At 41.0% G+C, this 15343-nt stretch overlaps 3 protein-coding genes and 1 long non-coding RNA gene across 7 annotated transcripts; all 4 read left to right on the top strand.

Annotated features, from left to right (window-relative positions):
* The first annotated feature begins 915 nt into the window (after positions 1-915).
* On the top strand, positions 916-5011 carry LOC103408004 (uncharacterized). Its single transcript, XM_070821216.1, has 3 exons — positions 916-1394; positions 1768-2329; positions 2459-5011. The coding sequence occupies exons 1-2, from the start codon at positions 1061-1063 to the stop codon at positions 2142-2144; spliced, it is 711 nt and encodes a 236-aa protein (XP_070677317.1). The 5' UTR covers positions 916-1060; the 3' UTR covers positions 2145-2329; positions 2459-5011.
* Positions 5012-7144: 2133 nt separating this feature from the next.
* LOC139195756 (uncharacterized) lies at positions 7145-8043 on the top strand. Its single transcript, XR_011580678.1, has 3 exons — positions 7145-7283; positions 7370-7471; positions 7811-8043. It is a non-coding gene; the product is annotated as an uncharacterized lncRNA (long non-coding RNA).
* A 74-nt stretch (positions 8044-8117) lies between these two features.
* LOC139196227 (G-type lectin S-receptor-like serine/threonine-protein kinase SD1-1) lies at positions 8118-10489 on the top strand. The gene is made up of 7 exons (XM_070821899.1): positions 8118-8138; positions 8191-8383; positions 8461-8586; positions 8676-8806; positions 8928-9488; positions 9567-9716; positions 9971-10489. Exons 1-5 carry the CDS (start codon positions 8118-8120, stop codon positions 9105-9107), a joined length of 651 nt encoding a protein of 216 aa, XP_070678000.1. The 3' UTR covers positions 9108-9488; positions 9567-9716; positions 9971-10489.
* Positions 10490-11249: 760 nt separating this feature from the next.
* Positions 11250-14822, top strand: LOC108173349 (G-type lectin S-receptor-like serine/threonine-protein kinase At4g27290). 4 transcript variants are annotated; one of them, XM_070821212.1, is made up of 8 exons: positions 11250-11265; positions 11349-12642; positions 12906-13061; positions 13156-13286; positions 13426-13636; positions 13740-13977; positions 14099-14249; positions 14339-14822. In XM_070821212.1, exons 2-8 carry the CDS (start codon positions 11352-11354, stop codon positions 14639-14641), a joined length of 2481 nt encoding a protein of 826 aa, XP_070677313.1. In that variant the 5' UTR covers positions 11250-11265; positions 11349-11351; the 3' UTR covers positions 14642-14822. The 4 variants fall into 4 exon arrangements, with proteins under 4 accessions (XP_070677313.1, XP_070677312.1, XP_070677314.1 ...); XM_070821211.1 differs by lacking the exon at positions 11250-11265 and having other exon boundaries at positions 11315-12642; positions 12906-13058; XM_070821213.1 differs by lacking the exon at positions 11250-11265 and having other exon boundaries at positions 11315-12642; positions 14456-14822.
* Positions 14823-15343: the final 521 nt, after the last annotated feature.

The raw sequence follows: 15343 nt of genomic DNA, 5'->3' as shown, positions 1-15343 counted from the left end.
TTCTTTTCTCTTCCTCCTCTACTCTCACTCTAAATCTCTCTCTTTTCTTCTTTCTTTATCCTTTTTTTTTTTTTATCTTTTTCGTCTCTTCTCCAATTCGCTTTCTTTATTCTTTAGGTTTTTTTTCTCACTCATCTTCCTCTTTATCTCGTCCAATTCTCTCTTTTCTTTCTTTTTCCTTAAATCATCTCTTACTTTCTTTCCTCCTCTCTCCTCTTTCTACCTCTCTTGCGTCCTCCTCTTTTTAGATCTCTTTGTTATAGTTTAAGTTGTAAGATTTAAAAATTTTAAATTAGAAACCAATCAAGTTTTTGAGTCTTCAAAAAAACTATTTTCAAGAAATGTTCTTAAAAAATGTTTTGAGAAATGATAAAAATTTTCAAATAGGATACCAAACAGGCCCTTAGTTTCTAACTTTATCTGTACATAGGTCAAATGTCCCCTCGGCATGCAACGTATCATAGATCTTGCATTTCTAGCGTACATATACGATCAATAGTTGAGCAGCTTGACTTTTTTAAGGACCTTAGGAGAGCACTTTTTCAATATAAAATGTTCATATATGTACACACATGTATTTGTATGTATATATTTATGCTTCATATACTTTCTTTCTTTGCAGTACGTAGATGGTTCAGTTTTTGTGGCTTCGGCTTAAGGGTCAAGGAGTTCCTAAATTCTCATAAGAAAAAAAAGAGGAGATTCTGATTGATGAATGATTATGCTGTTTTCAGTTTATTAATTTTGAGTTATGTCAGTGGTAACCTGTGCCTCTCTTCAAAATCAGGTAGCAAGTATACCCAAAGGGTTTCATGGCAAGTAATGGCCTGCCATCTCTAGGTCGTGTGAAGCTAACTGATCTGGCACCTGCTGAAGGCCTTCCATCAGAATCTTACAAACTATCCGTTTCAACTTTGTCACAATCACTAGCACTCTATTCTGCTGCCATCATTCAGTTTTCCAGTGAGTGATGGGGCTCTTTTGAGGTTGGGTTTAGATTCGGCTCGCTTCTACTTCCACCAGAAAGCATCATACCCAGCTGCAGATATGGTTAATAACAATGACCCCCGTGACTGGTCCTCAAGAAGCTATTGTTTACCCTGGACTCGCACTCTATCAGGCAACTGCAGGATATGTTAACCCTGCACTGCAGAGAACGGAGACTGCTAATACACAGAGCAACTTGTTTGGGCGATGTTCTTTGGCTTTTAAATTCATGCCTAAATCCATGACCAATCTTAGTTGTTCAGAGATGAGAGCTGCTGGTCATGGGGTTGAAGCTCAGTTCCAGCTTCCAGTAGCGGTTGATGACTTTATGCAGAGATCTCACCCCACCAATCAACTCTTTAACAGACACGGTTTCCAAAGTTCCAATTTCCATGCAGCACAAGATGGTATGCTGCATTTAATCTTCTTTACCAATTGCCTGCTTGTTACATACTGTAAATTGATTTCATGAATGCAATTTTTTTAATGACAGCTTACTTTAATTAGGATTGGTCTTACTGACTGAAGCACATGCACACACTAAAAATAAGTTCAATGTATAAGCTAAATTAAGTCCAACTCTATTGATAGTAATCATCAACTACTTAATAGTTTTCGCATTTCTGCTGTCATAACAAGGATCTTCAATCTAGTTTTATCTTCTAAAAATTATATCCGTCTCTTGAGTCCTCTTGATATTGGATTGCACGTGTTTATGTGTATCTCTTATGTGAGAAGCTTTTAACATTAGGTCCTTGGATCGATGAAATGCTGGAACAGGATCTATGAAGCCTTTGTTGAGGAGGAGAAAGGGTGAAAGAACCAAACCTCTGCCACCTTCCAAGAGATTGTGGGTCGAGGTCCAGAGAGTCCTGATGGAAAGGGTTCAAGACATTGCAGACAAGAAGGGAATCAAGCTGAGGTTCTGCAACCTGAAGGAGTGTGAGAATCACATTCAGACACTTGATAGCCCCTTTGCCAATATAAGAATGGAGATTGGGTGGCCAAACGAGGTGCCATTTGTTCATTCCCATGATCTCCCCGACAAGGCAAAGATCGGTTTCCTTGAAGCCTATGAACCTGGTTGGACAGCTACTCATGATATGGAGTTAAGTCTATCTGAACCTGGACAGGCTGGCCAGTCAACACTCGGTTAATTGTAATTGTAAGTCCCATTCTAGCGATCAAGTAAAAAAGTTCGTATGGGTAGCCAACCGAGACACACCACTGATTCATCAGGTCTACGCACGGTCACCATCCCTGGAATTCTTGTCCTTGTTGATACTAACTAAAAGATAACTCAAAGGAGGAATTGCAGACAAGACAGCAAAAGTAAAAGAAGGTATTTTGGCTCAATCCCTCGATACTATAGAGGGTGCATTATCATTGATTTAAATAGTGTACAATGACTTGATTTACAAGTATAATTAATCTACAAAGAATACATAAAGGGAATGTTTTAATAAAACAGGGAAATCTGGAAATCATGATGAAACAGGAAACAATCCCAAGAGATCAGGAATGTATCATCCTTTACGCCCCCGCAAGCTGACAGTACAATCAAGTACAGGAAGCTTGGAAACCAGAAGTCGAAAACGAGGAAGAGAAAGGCCCTTGGTGAAGATGTCAGCAATCTGATCATGAGTAGAAAGATAACGAACATCAAGCTCCTTGCGAACAACCTTTTCACGAACATAATGGTAATCTACCTCAACATGCCGAGTGCGGGCATGAAACACCGGGTTGGAAGCAAGGGATATAGCACTGATATTGTCACAGAACAGTGTAGGACAATGGAGAGGAAACTGGAGGTCACGGAACAGCATACGAAACCATGAAAGAGTGGCAGCGGTGATTGCAAGTTGACGATACTCGGCTTCAGTGCTGGACCGAGAGACCCCATTTTGTTTCTTGGCACTCCATGAGACAAGATTGGAACCCAGATACAAGCAATAGCCCCCGGTGGAACGCCGATCATCAGGATCCCCGGCATAATCGGCATCGGAAAATGCCGTAAGACGAAATGAACCAGGCTTGTAGATAAGACCGTGAGAAGTAGTGCCGACAAGGTAACGAAGAATGCGTTTGACGGCGGCCCAATGAGTAGAAGTCGGCTGGTGAAGAAATTGGCAGACTTGGTTGACGGCGAAGTTGATGTCGGGGCGAGTGAGAGTCAAGTATTGAAGGGCGCCGACAACACTTCGGTATTCAGTAGGATCCGGCAGAGGGTCACCATCCTGAAGACTGAGCCGTCGCCCACTAACGGCAGGAGTAGGAACCGGCTTGGCACCATGCATTTTGGTGCGGTGAAGGAGGTCAGTGGCATACTTCTGTTGGGAAAGAGAGAGACCTGATGGAGTGCGGACCACCTCCATGCCTAAGAAATAATGAACCGGTCCAAGGTCCTTCATAGAGAAACGGAGGCCCAAATTCTTAATGAGGGTGACAATATGAGAGGGATTATTCCCGGTGACCAAAATATCATCAACATAAATTAAGAGATAAATACGAGTTGAGCCATGAATATAGGTAAAAAGCGAGTGATCCGCGGTAGAGGGACGAAAACCCAAATCTTCCAAATGAGTGGAAAAACATTGGAACCATGCACGGGGCGCCTGCTTGAGCCCATATAAAGAACGACGAAGGCGGCACACATGATGAGGGAACTGTGGATCAACAAAGCCACGAGGTTGGTGCATATAGACCTCCTCAGACAAAGAGCCATGAAGAAAAGCATTCTGAACATCCAACTGACGAACAGGCCATTGAAACTGAACTGAAAGAGCCAAAATTAAGCGAATAGTAGAGTGATTGACAACAGGACTAAAAGTTTCACCATAATCAAGGCCGGGTTGCTGATGAAAACCATTGGCTACCAAACGAGCCTTATACCGCTGAATGGACCCATCAGAATTCTGTTTAATACGAAACACCCATTTGTTTGGCAAAATATTCATAGAAGTAGTACGAGGAACAAGAGTCCAAGTACCAGCACGTTGAAGTGCATTAAATTCATCGGCCATCGCAGTACGCCATTCTGGAAAAGTGTTGGCCTGACTAAAGCAAGTAGGCTCAATAGGACCGGTAGAAGAAATGGCAGCAGAAAAAACATATTTAGGAGGCTTAAGAGAAGCCGTTTTGGACCTGGTGAGCATACCATGGGAAGGAGAGGGCACGGCAGGTGGTACAGCAGCAGAGGGAGCCTCTGGAGGCGCATCAGAGTGAACGGCAGAGGGGGTGGCTGCTTGTGCAAAAGAAAGAACCCGCCTGTGAGGGTCACGGGAGTAAACCTGGAGGGCCGGCTGTGGTGGGTCGGATGATGGACGGGATTGATGAGTCTCCAAAGAGGGGGACACAACCACCGGTTGGCTGCTAGACAGTCGGGGGGCACGCGGAAGAGGCCCAGTGATTTCTAAAACAGGAGGAGGAGACGAGGCCGGAGAGGACGGGGCAAGAGAGCCAGAGATGGCCTTGAAAGGAAAATTACCTTCATCAAACACAACATGGCGTGATAAAAAGATGCGATTAGTAGAGATGTCTAAGCACCGATAACCTTGATGATTGAGAGAGTAACCAAGAAAAACACATTTAGTAGAACGAAATTGGAGTTTATTATTATTATAGGGTCGTAGGTAGGGAAAACATGCACACCCAAAGGTCTTTAAAAAACTATAATCAGGTTCTTTAAGAAACAACTTTTGATAAGAAGACATAAAACCAAGGACTTTAGAGGGGAGGCGATTGAGAAGATAAACTGCTGTGTGCATGGCCTCAGCCCAGTAGGCAGGAGGCATCGACGCATGGGCCATTAAAGTAAGTCCAGTGTCGACAATGTGACGGTGTTTGCGTTCCGCCAAACCATTTTGTTCGGGATGGTGAGGGCATGAGAGACGATGATGAATACCATGGTGAAGAAAAAAATGCTTGAATTGATGACTAGTGTATTCGCCCCCACCATCAGACTGAAACATCTTAATTTTAGTGGAGAATTGATTTTCAACCAAGGTCTTAAAGTGAGTAAAAATATTAAAAACTTCAGATTTTAATTTCATGGGATAAATCCAAGAATAACGAGAGAAATTATCAACAAAAAGAACATAATATTGGAAACCACTAACAGACTTATTGGACGCACTCCACACGTCGGAGTGAATAAGCTCAAGAGGAGCGTGAGTAACAGACAAGGATGCAGAAAAAGGTAACTTAACACTTTTGCCTAAGGGACAAGAATGACACATAAAAGTATTGAGATTGAGGTTGCCAGAAACAGGCAACTTATTCGAATGCCTAGAAAAAAGAAATTTTAAAATGGAAGAAGATGGATGGCCTAAACGAGAGTGCCAGACATCACTACTAACACGAACACCAAGAAAAGCAGCACGACCATGAGCAGTCGGTGATGAAGAGGAAAAGGGATAAAAGCCATTGCTACTCTTGCCCGAAAAAAGAATCGTCCCCGTCTCCATATCCTGAATATAGAAACAAGAAGGAAACAATGTAATATAACAATTGTTATCCAACATAAACCTATTAGCAGACAACACAGAAGTAGAAGCATCCGGACAATGAAGAACATCATTAAGCTTGAAAGAAATATTATTATGAGAGAGAGTGGAGGAGCCAATACGGTTAATGGGCAAACCTGTACCTCCAACGACACCACCGACGGAATCACCACCACGATAATCGCGGGACTGAGACAAAGTATTGAGATCATTGGTGATATGCGAGTTGGCCCCGGAATCAAGAAGCCAAGGCTGGGAGTGCTGAGCAGTCAAGGCAGTGAGACGTGAAGAAGGAGGACGACCTTCATAAGCCAAATTAAGGCGTTGGGCACAGTCAAGAGCACCATGTCCAAAAGTATTGCAAATCTGGCAGCGAGGACGGGAGGAACCGTGAGATGGGGCTGGACCAAGAACCCCAGAAGTATTGTTGGAGCCACGGAAGCGAGAGCCGTCGTGCTGAGGACGACTACCACCACGATCGCTAAACGGACGGTCATGGAAACCACCAGCACCGCGATAGCCACGATAGCCGTCACCACCATTGTTGCGAGACCCATCATGTTGAGGACGACCACCCCCACGTGAGAAACGGCCAGAGCCACGATCGCCGCCGCGATCAGAAGAGAAGCGGCCACGAGAGGCAGAAGAGCCGCGGGAGGCTACCAGGGCCGAGACGCTGGAGTCCGGCGGAGCAGGAGGATCAGCAAGGCGAAGTTCAGCAGCGAGAAGAAGAGCCTCAAGATCAGGAAGGGAGATGGGCTTGTCACGGGCCTGAGCAGCAGCAACAGTGTTCTCAAATTTGGGGCCGACATTAGACATGACGACCGGCACCATGTCATCAGGAGAAACAGGTGCCCCGGCAAGAGCCAATTGATCTGCAATACCATTGATCTTATCAAGAAAGTCAGAAATTGAAGAATCACCTCGTTTGGTCTGGAAGAAAGCAGTACGAAGCTGAAGAATGCGACTTTGGTTTGTAGAAGCAAAACGCTGCTGAAGAGCAACCCAAACATCACGGGCAGTGGAATGACGAGCAGTGGCGGCGAGGGCCTGGTGACCAAGAGAGCCATTGATCCAAGAAAGAACAAGCTGGTCCTTCTGAACCCAGTCAGCATACGCTGGGTTGGGCTTGGGAGAGGCGTTGCCGGTAGCGTCGGACAAGAACGCCGAGGGGCAGATGGAAGTACCATCAACAAAAGCCAACAATTGACGACTGCGAAGAACAGGTAGCAACTGAGCCAACCAAAGAGGATAATTGGAAGAGTCAAGCTTGATGGAGATCGCATGAGAAACAGAAGGGAAGATGTCGGAGGAAGGAGTAGTCGAACTGGTTGAGGCAGCCATGGAGAAGAGTAGTAAGAATCCGAAAAAAAAAAAAAAAAAAAGTTAGTCACTGGCTCTGGATACCATAAAAGATAACTCAAAGGAGGAATTGCAGACAAGACAGCAAAAGTAAAAGAAGGTATTTTGGCTCAATCCCTCGATACTATAGAGGGTGCATTATCATTGATTTAAATAGTGTACAATGACTTGATTTACAAGTATAATTAATCTACAAAGAATACATAAAGGGAATGTTTTAATAAAACAGGGAAATCTGGAAATCATGATGAAACAGGAAACAATCCCAAGAGATCAGGAATGTATCATCCTTTACTAACAAGACAAGCGTTTGGTCCTCGAACACACCAACATCTGAGTCGAATCCAGCAGCACAGCTTTCGGATAGTGAATGGGAAGAGAAACAACGGATTTTCTCATCCAGGCCACAGCCTCAACCTGCTAGGACATGTAAGTGCTAGCTGTCAAGTTGATAATTTTTCGTCGAATTATGTTAGAGGGACTGTATTCTGACTGCATTAGCTAATGATATACAGTGTGACAGTGACTTCTCTATTAACATCTGGTGACGATAATCTTCCCCTGAATTAACTTTCTTCTGGGTTGGCTGGCTTCTGCAACATTTTCTACCAATAAAGGTCAGTTCTCTCTCTCTCTCTCTCTCTCTCTCTCTCTCTCTCTATTTCTGTGTTTGTTTTGAGAATTGGGCATTGCCCGTGTTCTTGAACCATTTCTATATTTATTAGATGGAAGTAAAGGAAACAAATTGTTCCAGTTTTTTTTTCCACTTTTTGAATTGAGTTAGTTGATGGGTAGCAATAAATGAAGCTAAAAATCTGGATTGCAAATTGTTGCCAATTGGTCTTATGGGCTCTTGTCACTTATGATTTGCTTGTTTGTAAATTGCGGAGAAAAGTAATGCAATTTTTGAAACAAACCCAACATTTTAACAGTTGCATAAATCTTAATGGAGACAGTAATCGTTTGTCGCTGCATCGAGTGTGTTTAAGGATTTTCAATCTTCTGTATGAGCAAAGACTACCCCGTTTGGACAATATACTTGGAAGAAATATGGTTGCAAGGTTGGTTTAGTGTTTGGACGAGTGTTTCTGGTCGATGCTGTAACTTGTAGTCTTCATTTTGCAGAACTTTAAGCAATTTTATTTGAGAATTGGGCATTTCCTGTGTTGACACAAGACGGGAGTGTGAGGAGCTACAACTGGATTAATAGAGCCCAAGTTTGGGAAGTTTTACTAGGAACACCGGCTGATACATGTGACAACTATGGAATATGTGGGCCAAATGGTGCGTGTAATATTGACAACTCCCCGCTATGTGGTTGCTTGGAAGGATTTAGACCAAATTTTCAACAAAAAGGGGCCTGTCGGGGTGCAACATATGCCTGTATGAGAATGACTCCACTGAAAACTGCTCCTGCACAGCTTTTGCAAATTTGGATATCAGGGCAGGAGGAAGTGGCTGCTCAAGAACTTTCAATGGAAATGGGCAAGATATATACATAAGAATAAGATTGGCTGCATCTGAACCAGGTATGGTGGTGTTTATTGTTTTTTATAATTCCTTATTAATTTTCTGCTTTCAAATACTTCATTACCACTTCAAGCAGACAATGCAAAATCCAAAGTGAAGAAAACGAGAATTGTAGTAACCAGTACTGTGTTGTCTGCTGGACTTTTAATCCTGGGCCTAGCCCTCCTCTTACGTTTTCAGAAGAAGAAGCACCAACAAGATGGTAAGCTATTTGAGTTTCTACTCTTCTACCCCTCTGTTTTCTAAGTTCAGTTCCATAGTACACAATTTACTTCACTATGTGCTTTGCAGGAAAACCGAGATCGGACCAAAGGGAAGATCTGGAGTTACCATTATTTGACTTGGGCACTGTGATTTGTGCTACCAATGATTTTTCAAACCACAATAAAGTTGAGGAGGGTGGCTTTGGATCTGTCTATAAGGTGAAATCACAGTCCGCACAACAATTAGCTTGACATTTGAGCATGTCACTTTAGGAAGAGTAACAGATACAGTTAGCTAGTAGTATGAATTTTGATCATGATACGTGCTGATGAATTTCAGGGTACACTAATGGATGGACAAGAAATAGCTGTGAAAAGTCTATTGAAACATTCGAGGCAAGGACTCAACCGGTTAAAGAATGAGGTTACACATATTGCCAAACTTCAGCGCTGGAATCTAGTGAGGCTTCTAGGATGCTGCATTCAAGAAGATGATGCTGATCTACGAGTTCATGCCTAACAAAAGCTTAGACTTCTTTATTTTCGGTTTGTTTCCCATTTGTAAACTTCCTATGATCCTTTGTCGATTGGCTGTGTAACGGAAGGGAAAGTATTAGACTGTTTTATTGTGATATGCTACTATTATGTACTATTTTGCAGATCAAAGAAAAAGCATCTTACTAGATTGGCCTAAGCGTTTTGACATTATTAATGGGATTGCTCGGCGGCTCCTCTATCTTCATTAAGATTCTAGACTGAGAGTAATTCATCGAGATCTCAAAGCCGGCAACATTCTATTAGACGGTGAATTTAACCCCAAAATTTCAGACTTTGGCCTGGCAAGAAGTTTTGGAGGAAATGAAACTACAGCAGCGATAAATAAAGTGGTTGGAAGAACATAGTAAATAATGTAAAAGTACAATCAGACATTCTATATACCTTGCTTGTAAAATGTAGGTTTTGACACATTGCTTTGCAGTGGTTACATGTCCCCAGAATATGCGATCGATGGGTTCTACTTGATAAAATCTGACATGTATAGCTTTGGTGTTATGGTGCTTGAGATAGTGAAGGGAAAAGAAACAGAGGATTTTCTCATCCAAACCACAGCCTTAACCTGCATGGACATGTAAGTGTCAGCTGTCAAGTTGATCATTTTTCGTCGAATAATACTAGAGGGACTATATTCTGACTGCATCAGCTAATGAAGTACTACTGTGACAGTGACTTCTCTATTAACAACTGGTGACGACAATTCATGTAAAAAATGGATTCGATTCCACTTAAGATCTAAAATGTGGTTTGTCTAGCATTATTATTTGTTTTTACTTGATTCTCTATACTTCTATTTATTCAGTACGATTGGTGGTTGTGATCTTTTAGGCATGGAATTTATACACAGAAGGCAAGTCCATTGAAATGCTCGATACATGAGTAGGAGACTCCAGTAATCCACATGAAGTTTTGCGGTCGATCCATGTGGGTCTTTTATGCGTGCAGTGAAATCCGGCAGATAGGCCAAGCATGCCAGCTGCAGTTCTGATGTTGAGTGGTGAAAGTGCATTGCCTGAACCGGAAAAACCTGGTTTTTACAGTGAAAGGGATCTAGATGACAACAAAGTCGATCCTTGTGCAAACAAGGTTACAGCTTTTTTAGCTAAGGAGGACACTTTTACCGTACTCGAGGCTCGATAGTTCATATTTCATGTTGCTGTTTATTTCATCATAACTTGATCTGATGTCTATTGAAGTGAGTTAAGTTGATCAGATATTTCTTGAGTAATCCTGCTTATGCATTTTCTTGCCTTACATATGCTTTGCTCTGATATCAGCGGTGACTCGATTGGAGAGGAATTCAATCTGATTAGATAATACATTTGAATTACTGTGATTTGGATTCAACAGATAGTCCACTGTATTTTCTAATGTTTACTGCAGTATGGGATGAAGTAATGGTTTTTTTCTTTTCGGCACAACTTAATTAAACACGGTTCAAAAAAAAGTCCAGCATGAAAGGTAATAAGGCAATCAACAAAGCAAACAAGGAAAACACAACCAAAATCAGCAACCAAGAATCAGCAACCAAGAAAATCCGCAGGGAATGGTAGATACAGCGGCATAAGAAATAGAAGTCAGTCGTCCTGGAATCATTCTGAACAAGTCCCGCCAAAATACAAACTAAAGAAAATGACAGGGTACCAAATTAATCCATAACATGTGTAACATATTGACTTTGAAATGAAAAAAATTAACGTGATTTGGGAGATAGACACAATGACCATACAACCAGTTATAGGGACTATTATCGCCCAACGAAGACTCTCTTATTGAAACTTTCTAGCGTGGGATTAATCGTGAATTACAAGAATTGAAAAGGAAAGAAAACGATATCGAATACAAGACTAATGCGAAAGAGTACACCAATCAGACATTTAAGTTTCCTTTGAGCCGAGGGAACTGGATATGACCACATATTAATTCGGATATTTTCTACTAGATGAAAATATCTTAGTTGTCATAGTGAAATATCCGGCTACGACAACATCATTCTTAACCGAATGCGAAGTCTACTTCGGATTGAAGACAACTTTCTCAGTTGTCATAGTGAAATATTGAACTTGAAAATGATTGGTTGCTTGCACGAAAAGTATATACGGACAAACATTCAAATCACACATGTAGAAAGTATATACGGACGATTGAAACATTCAATATTCAGTGGACGATTGAAACATTCAATATTCAGTGCTTTCCCATGAAGTTTATGAAAAATCCGTCAAAAGCTTTAGCTAAGATGTGCTTGCTTCTTTTCTACTCTTCTTTGCTGCTCATGGTCGCAGCAGTATTCTCCACAGCTGATGACGCCACGAGTACATTTCAGTCCATTAGAGACGGTGAGACTGTAGTTTCAACTGGCGGTACGTTTGAGCTAGGATTTTACTATCCTGATGCTCCTAATAGACGGTACGTGGCGATATGGTACAAGCAGATATCTGTTACAACCATTGTATGGGTTGCCAACAGAGACAAGCCCCTCGCTGATTTGTCCGGCGTTTTGAAGGTCACCAACCCCGGAATTCTTGTCCTCAACCACAACATGAGCACAGTTTGGTCCTCCAACACATCGAGAACTGCACAGAATCCAGTGGCACGTCTTTTGGATTCGGGTAATCTTGTCGTGATAGATAGGAGTGATGATGACTCTGAGAACTTTCTGTGGCAAAGTTTTGATTACCCTGGCGATACATTCTTACCAGGTATGAAGATTGGTAGGAACACAGTTACAGGCTTCAATTGGCATCTTAGATCGTGGAAAAGTCCTCAGGATCCTTCTCAAGGAAATCGTACATCTCAACTTGGTCCCAAAGGATATGCAGAATTATTTGTGAGGGAAGGTTCGGTCATTAAATATCGGACTGGACCATGGAATGGAGTAGGGTTCAGTGGAAGCCCTCAGTTCAATCCAAACCCTATATTCACATACATTTTTGTTTCTGAGCCTGATGAAATGTACTACAGTTACAAGCTTCACAACAGCTCAATCTTTTCGAGGGTGGTGTTAACTTCAGATGGACTTGTGCAGCGCTACACATGGATTGATAGAACCAAAGGTTGGGTTCTTTACCAATCAGCCAAAATTGATGACTGTGTAAACTATGCATTGTGTGGTGTACATGGTGCATGTAACATTGAAGAGTCCCCGGTTTGTAGCTGTTTGAAAGGATTTACACCAAAGTTCCCGAAAGAATGGGATTTGGTGGATTGGTCTCATGGCTGTGTGAGAAAGACTTCTCTAAATTGCACTGGAGATGTGTTCCAAAAGTACTCGGGGGTGAAATTGCCTAGCACAGAACAATCCTGGCATAACAAAAGTATGAACCTCAACGAATGTGAGATGGCGTGCATGAAGAACTGCTCCTGCACGGCTTATACAAATTTGGATATCCGGGATGGAGGAACTGGGTGCTTGCTGTGGTACGGTGATCTAATTGATATAAGATACACTGCTGAAAACGGGCAAGATATTTATATAAGAATGGCCGCAGCAGAACAAGGTACGTAAAAAACACCTTTTGGTGACTATGCATTTAGTCATAATCATATGCTCGAAACAAAGTCAAGACATAACGAAGTGAAACATTGTACTAATTCTAACAGTTTTAACTTTGAATGTTGACACAATTAGCAATATCTTCTTTTAGAATTGTCTCACAAACTAGAAACTATTAGTTGGATGATAGACATTATACAGTTTTTATTTATTTGTTTATTACTCTCCGACTCATAGATTTTCTATCTTCAAAAATATCATTTGTAGATCATGAAGACGATACAAAGATCAATGCTAAATACTCTGAATCCAATGAAAAGAAAATGAGAATCATAATAAGCACTATTGTGTTGTCTACCGGATTACTGATCCTGGGCCTTGCTCTGTTGTTTTATGTTTGGAAGAAGCAGCACCAAAAAGGTGGTAAGTTGGTTGTACTATTGTGCCCCTCTTCTTTCCCAACTACATAGTTCAGTTGTATAGGGAATTTTTTTCACTTGTCACTGCGTCTTTGTAGGAAAACTGGGACGCAGCCAAAATGAGGATCTGGAATTACCGTTATTTGACTTGATGACTATAGTTTCTGCAACAAGTAACTTTTCAATTGAAAACAAACTTGGTGAAGGCGGTTTCGGATCTGTCTTTAAGGTAAAACTAGATAGTCCTTCATAGTTTCGAAGTTGTATAGATACATGTACTTCTGGTCAGAATATGGAATGATGGATACAAGTAGTGTGCAAACTACAAAATATGAATTTTGGTCATAACATACGCTGATGGATTTTAGGGTACGATGGAAGATGGACAAGCAATCGCAGTGAAAAGGCTTTCAAAAAATTCTAGACAAGGGCTCAATGAGTTCAAGAATGAAGTTACACATATTGCCAAACTTCAGCACAGGAATCTAGTGAAGCTTCTTGGATGCTGCATTCAAGAAGACGAGATGATATTGATCTACGAGTTCATGCCTAACAAGAGCTTAGACTTCTTTATTTTTGGTTTGACCACTCAAAAACCTTGCATTTAGTTCGATTAGTCCACTTATGCTAGCAACCTAGCACGATGTATTTTTTGACAATTGTGAATTATTATATTTTGCAGATCAAACAAGAAGGATGTTATTAGACTGGCCGAAGCGCTTTGAAATTATTAATGGGATAGCTCGAGGGCTCCTCTATCTTCATCAAGATTCTAGATTGAGAGTTATTCATAGAGATCTCAAAGCAAGTAACATTTTATTAGGCAGTGAATTTAACCCGAAAATCTCAGACTTTGGCCTGGCTAGAAGCTTTGGAGGAATTGAAACGAAAGCAGAAACGAAGAAAGTGGTCGGAACATAGTAAGTATCCTAAAACACAATTGTACAGCTCCTTTTTAACGAATTTTTAAAAACACTAATAGAAACTAGAAAGTCTAGATTCTTTGCGTATAAAAATATTTTTTGACACATTGGTCTGCAGCGGTTACATGTCCCCAGAATATGCAATTGATGGTTTCTACTCTATAAAGTCCGACGTCTATAGCTTTGGTGTTCTGGTGCTAGAGATAGTGAGTGGGAGTAGAAATAGAGGATTCTCTCATCCAGACCACAAACTCAACCTTCTTGGACATGTGAGTGTGACAGCATCAAATGTTAAGTTAAAAATTCTTATCGCTCGACTCTGCTACTTCTGCTAAGTACACTAGTTTTCGTGTTTTAGGCATGGATGCTACACACAGAAGGCAGGCCTCTCGAACTGCTTGATGCATCGATAGAGGACTCCGTCACTCTGCATGAAGTTGTGAGAACGATTCATGTGGGTCTTTTGTGTGTGCAGAGGAATCCAGAAGACAGGCCGAGCATGTCAGTCGCAGTTCTAATGTTGGGTAGTGAAGGTGCATTGCCCCCACCTCTAAAACCTGGTTTTTACAGTGAAAGGGATATGAGTGAACTCGAAGCCGGTCATTCTTCTAAAGCATGCTCAGCTAATGAAGTCACTATTTCACTAGTCGAGGCTCGATAAAATTTTGGAAATAATTTTCGTACACATTTTCGTCTTTATTTTGTCTCTTGATTTTCCTATAACTTCTTCAATCGGGAGGCAATGTTATATAAGTCATTGTCACATAGCTACACTCTTTAGGCCAATTCACAAAAGTTTGTGAATATGATCGGAAATGTCATATTATAAATCGATTCGTAAAGATGATTTTTCAGCAAAAAAAAATGATATTGTTTAGTCATTGAGCTATATAAAAACATATGGTAGGAATTGATGAAAGTATTACGAACTGTTTCTGAGGCATTTTCATTCTTGAGTGGCCAAACATTGTTCATTTTTAAGGCGAAAAAAAAAAATCAATGGAGAAAAATTCTAACAGATTTTAGTATGTGGCTAGAACAAATTTTCATCAATTGGAACATTTTCGAAACGTTTTAAATGAATTCTGAAAATTTTTACAAAACAACAAAAGTGCTATGAAAATAAGTTTTATGACGGTTTTGTTGAATTCTCCAAAACAAATTAAAAAAATAACAATTGTATATAAAAAAGAGGGTTATGCTATCTACATACTTATTTTTACTTCTCATATGTTCTTTCAATATTCGCTGCTTGGATGGAGTAAATTGGAGAAAATCAAGGCCAAATATTAACAAAGGTGTTTGAAAGATAAAAATAAACGTGTGAATAACATTAGCTACTTCTTACATAAATTTCTCCAGT

This window comes from Malus domestica, chromosome 05 (assembly GCF_042453785.1).
Source record: "Malus domestica chromosome 05, GDT2T_hap1".
Taxonomy (NCBI): domain Eukaryota; kingdom Viridiplantae; phylum Streptophyta; class Magnoliopsida; order Rosales; family Rosaceae; genus Malus; species Malus domestica.
Note: the sequence above shows the minus strand (reverse complement) of the source record. Positions and strands in the feature narration are given on the sequence as shown.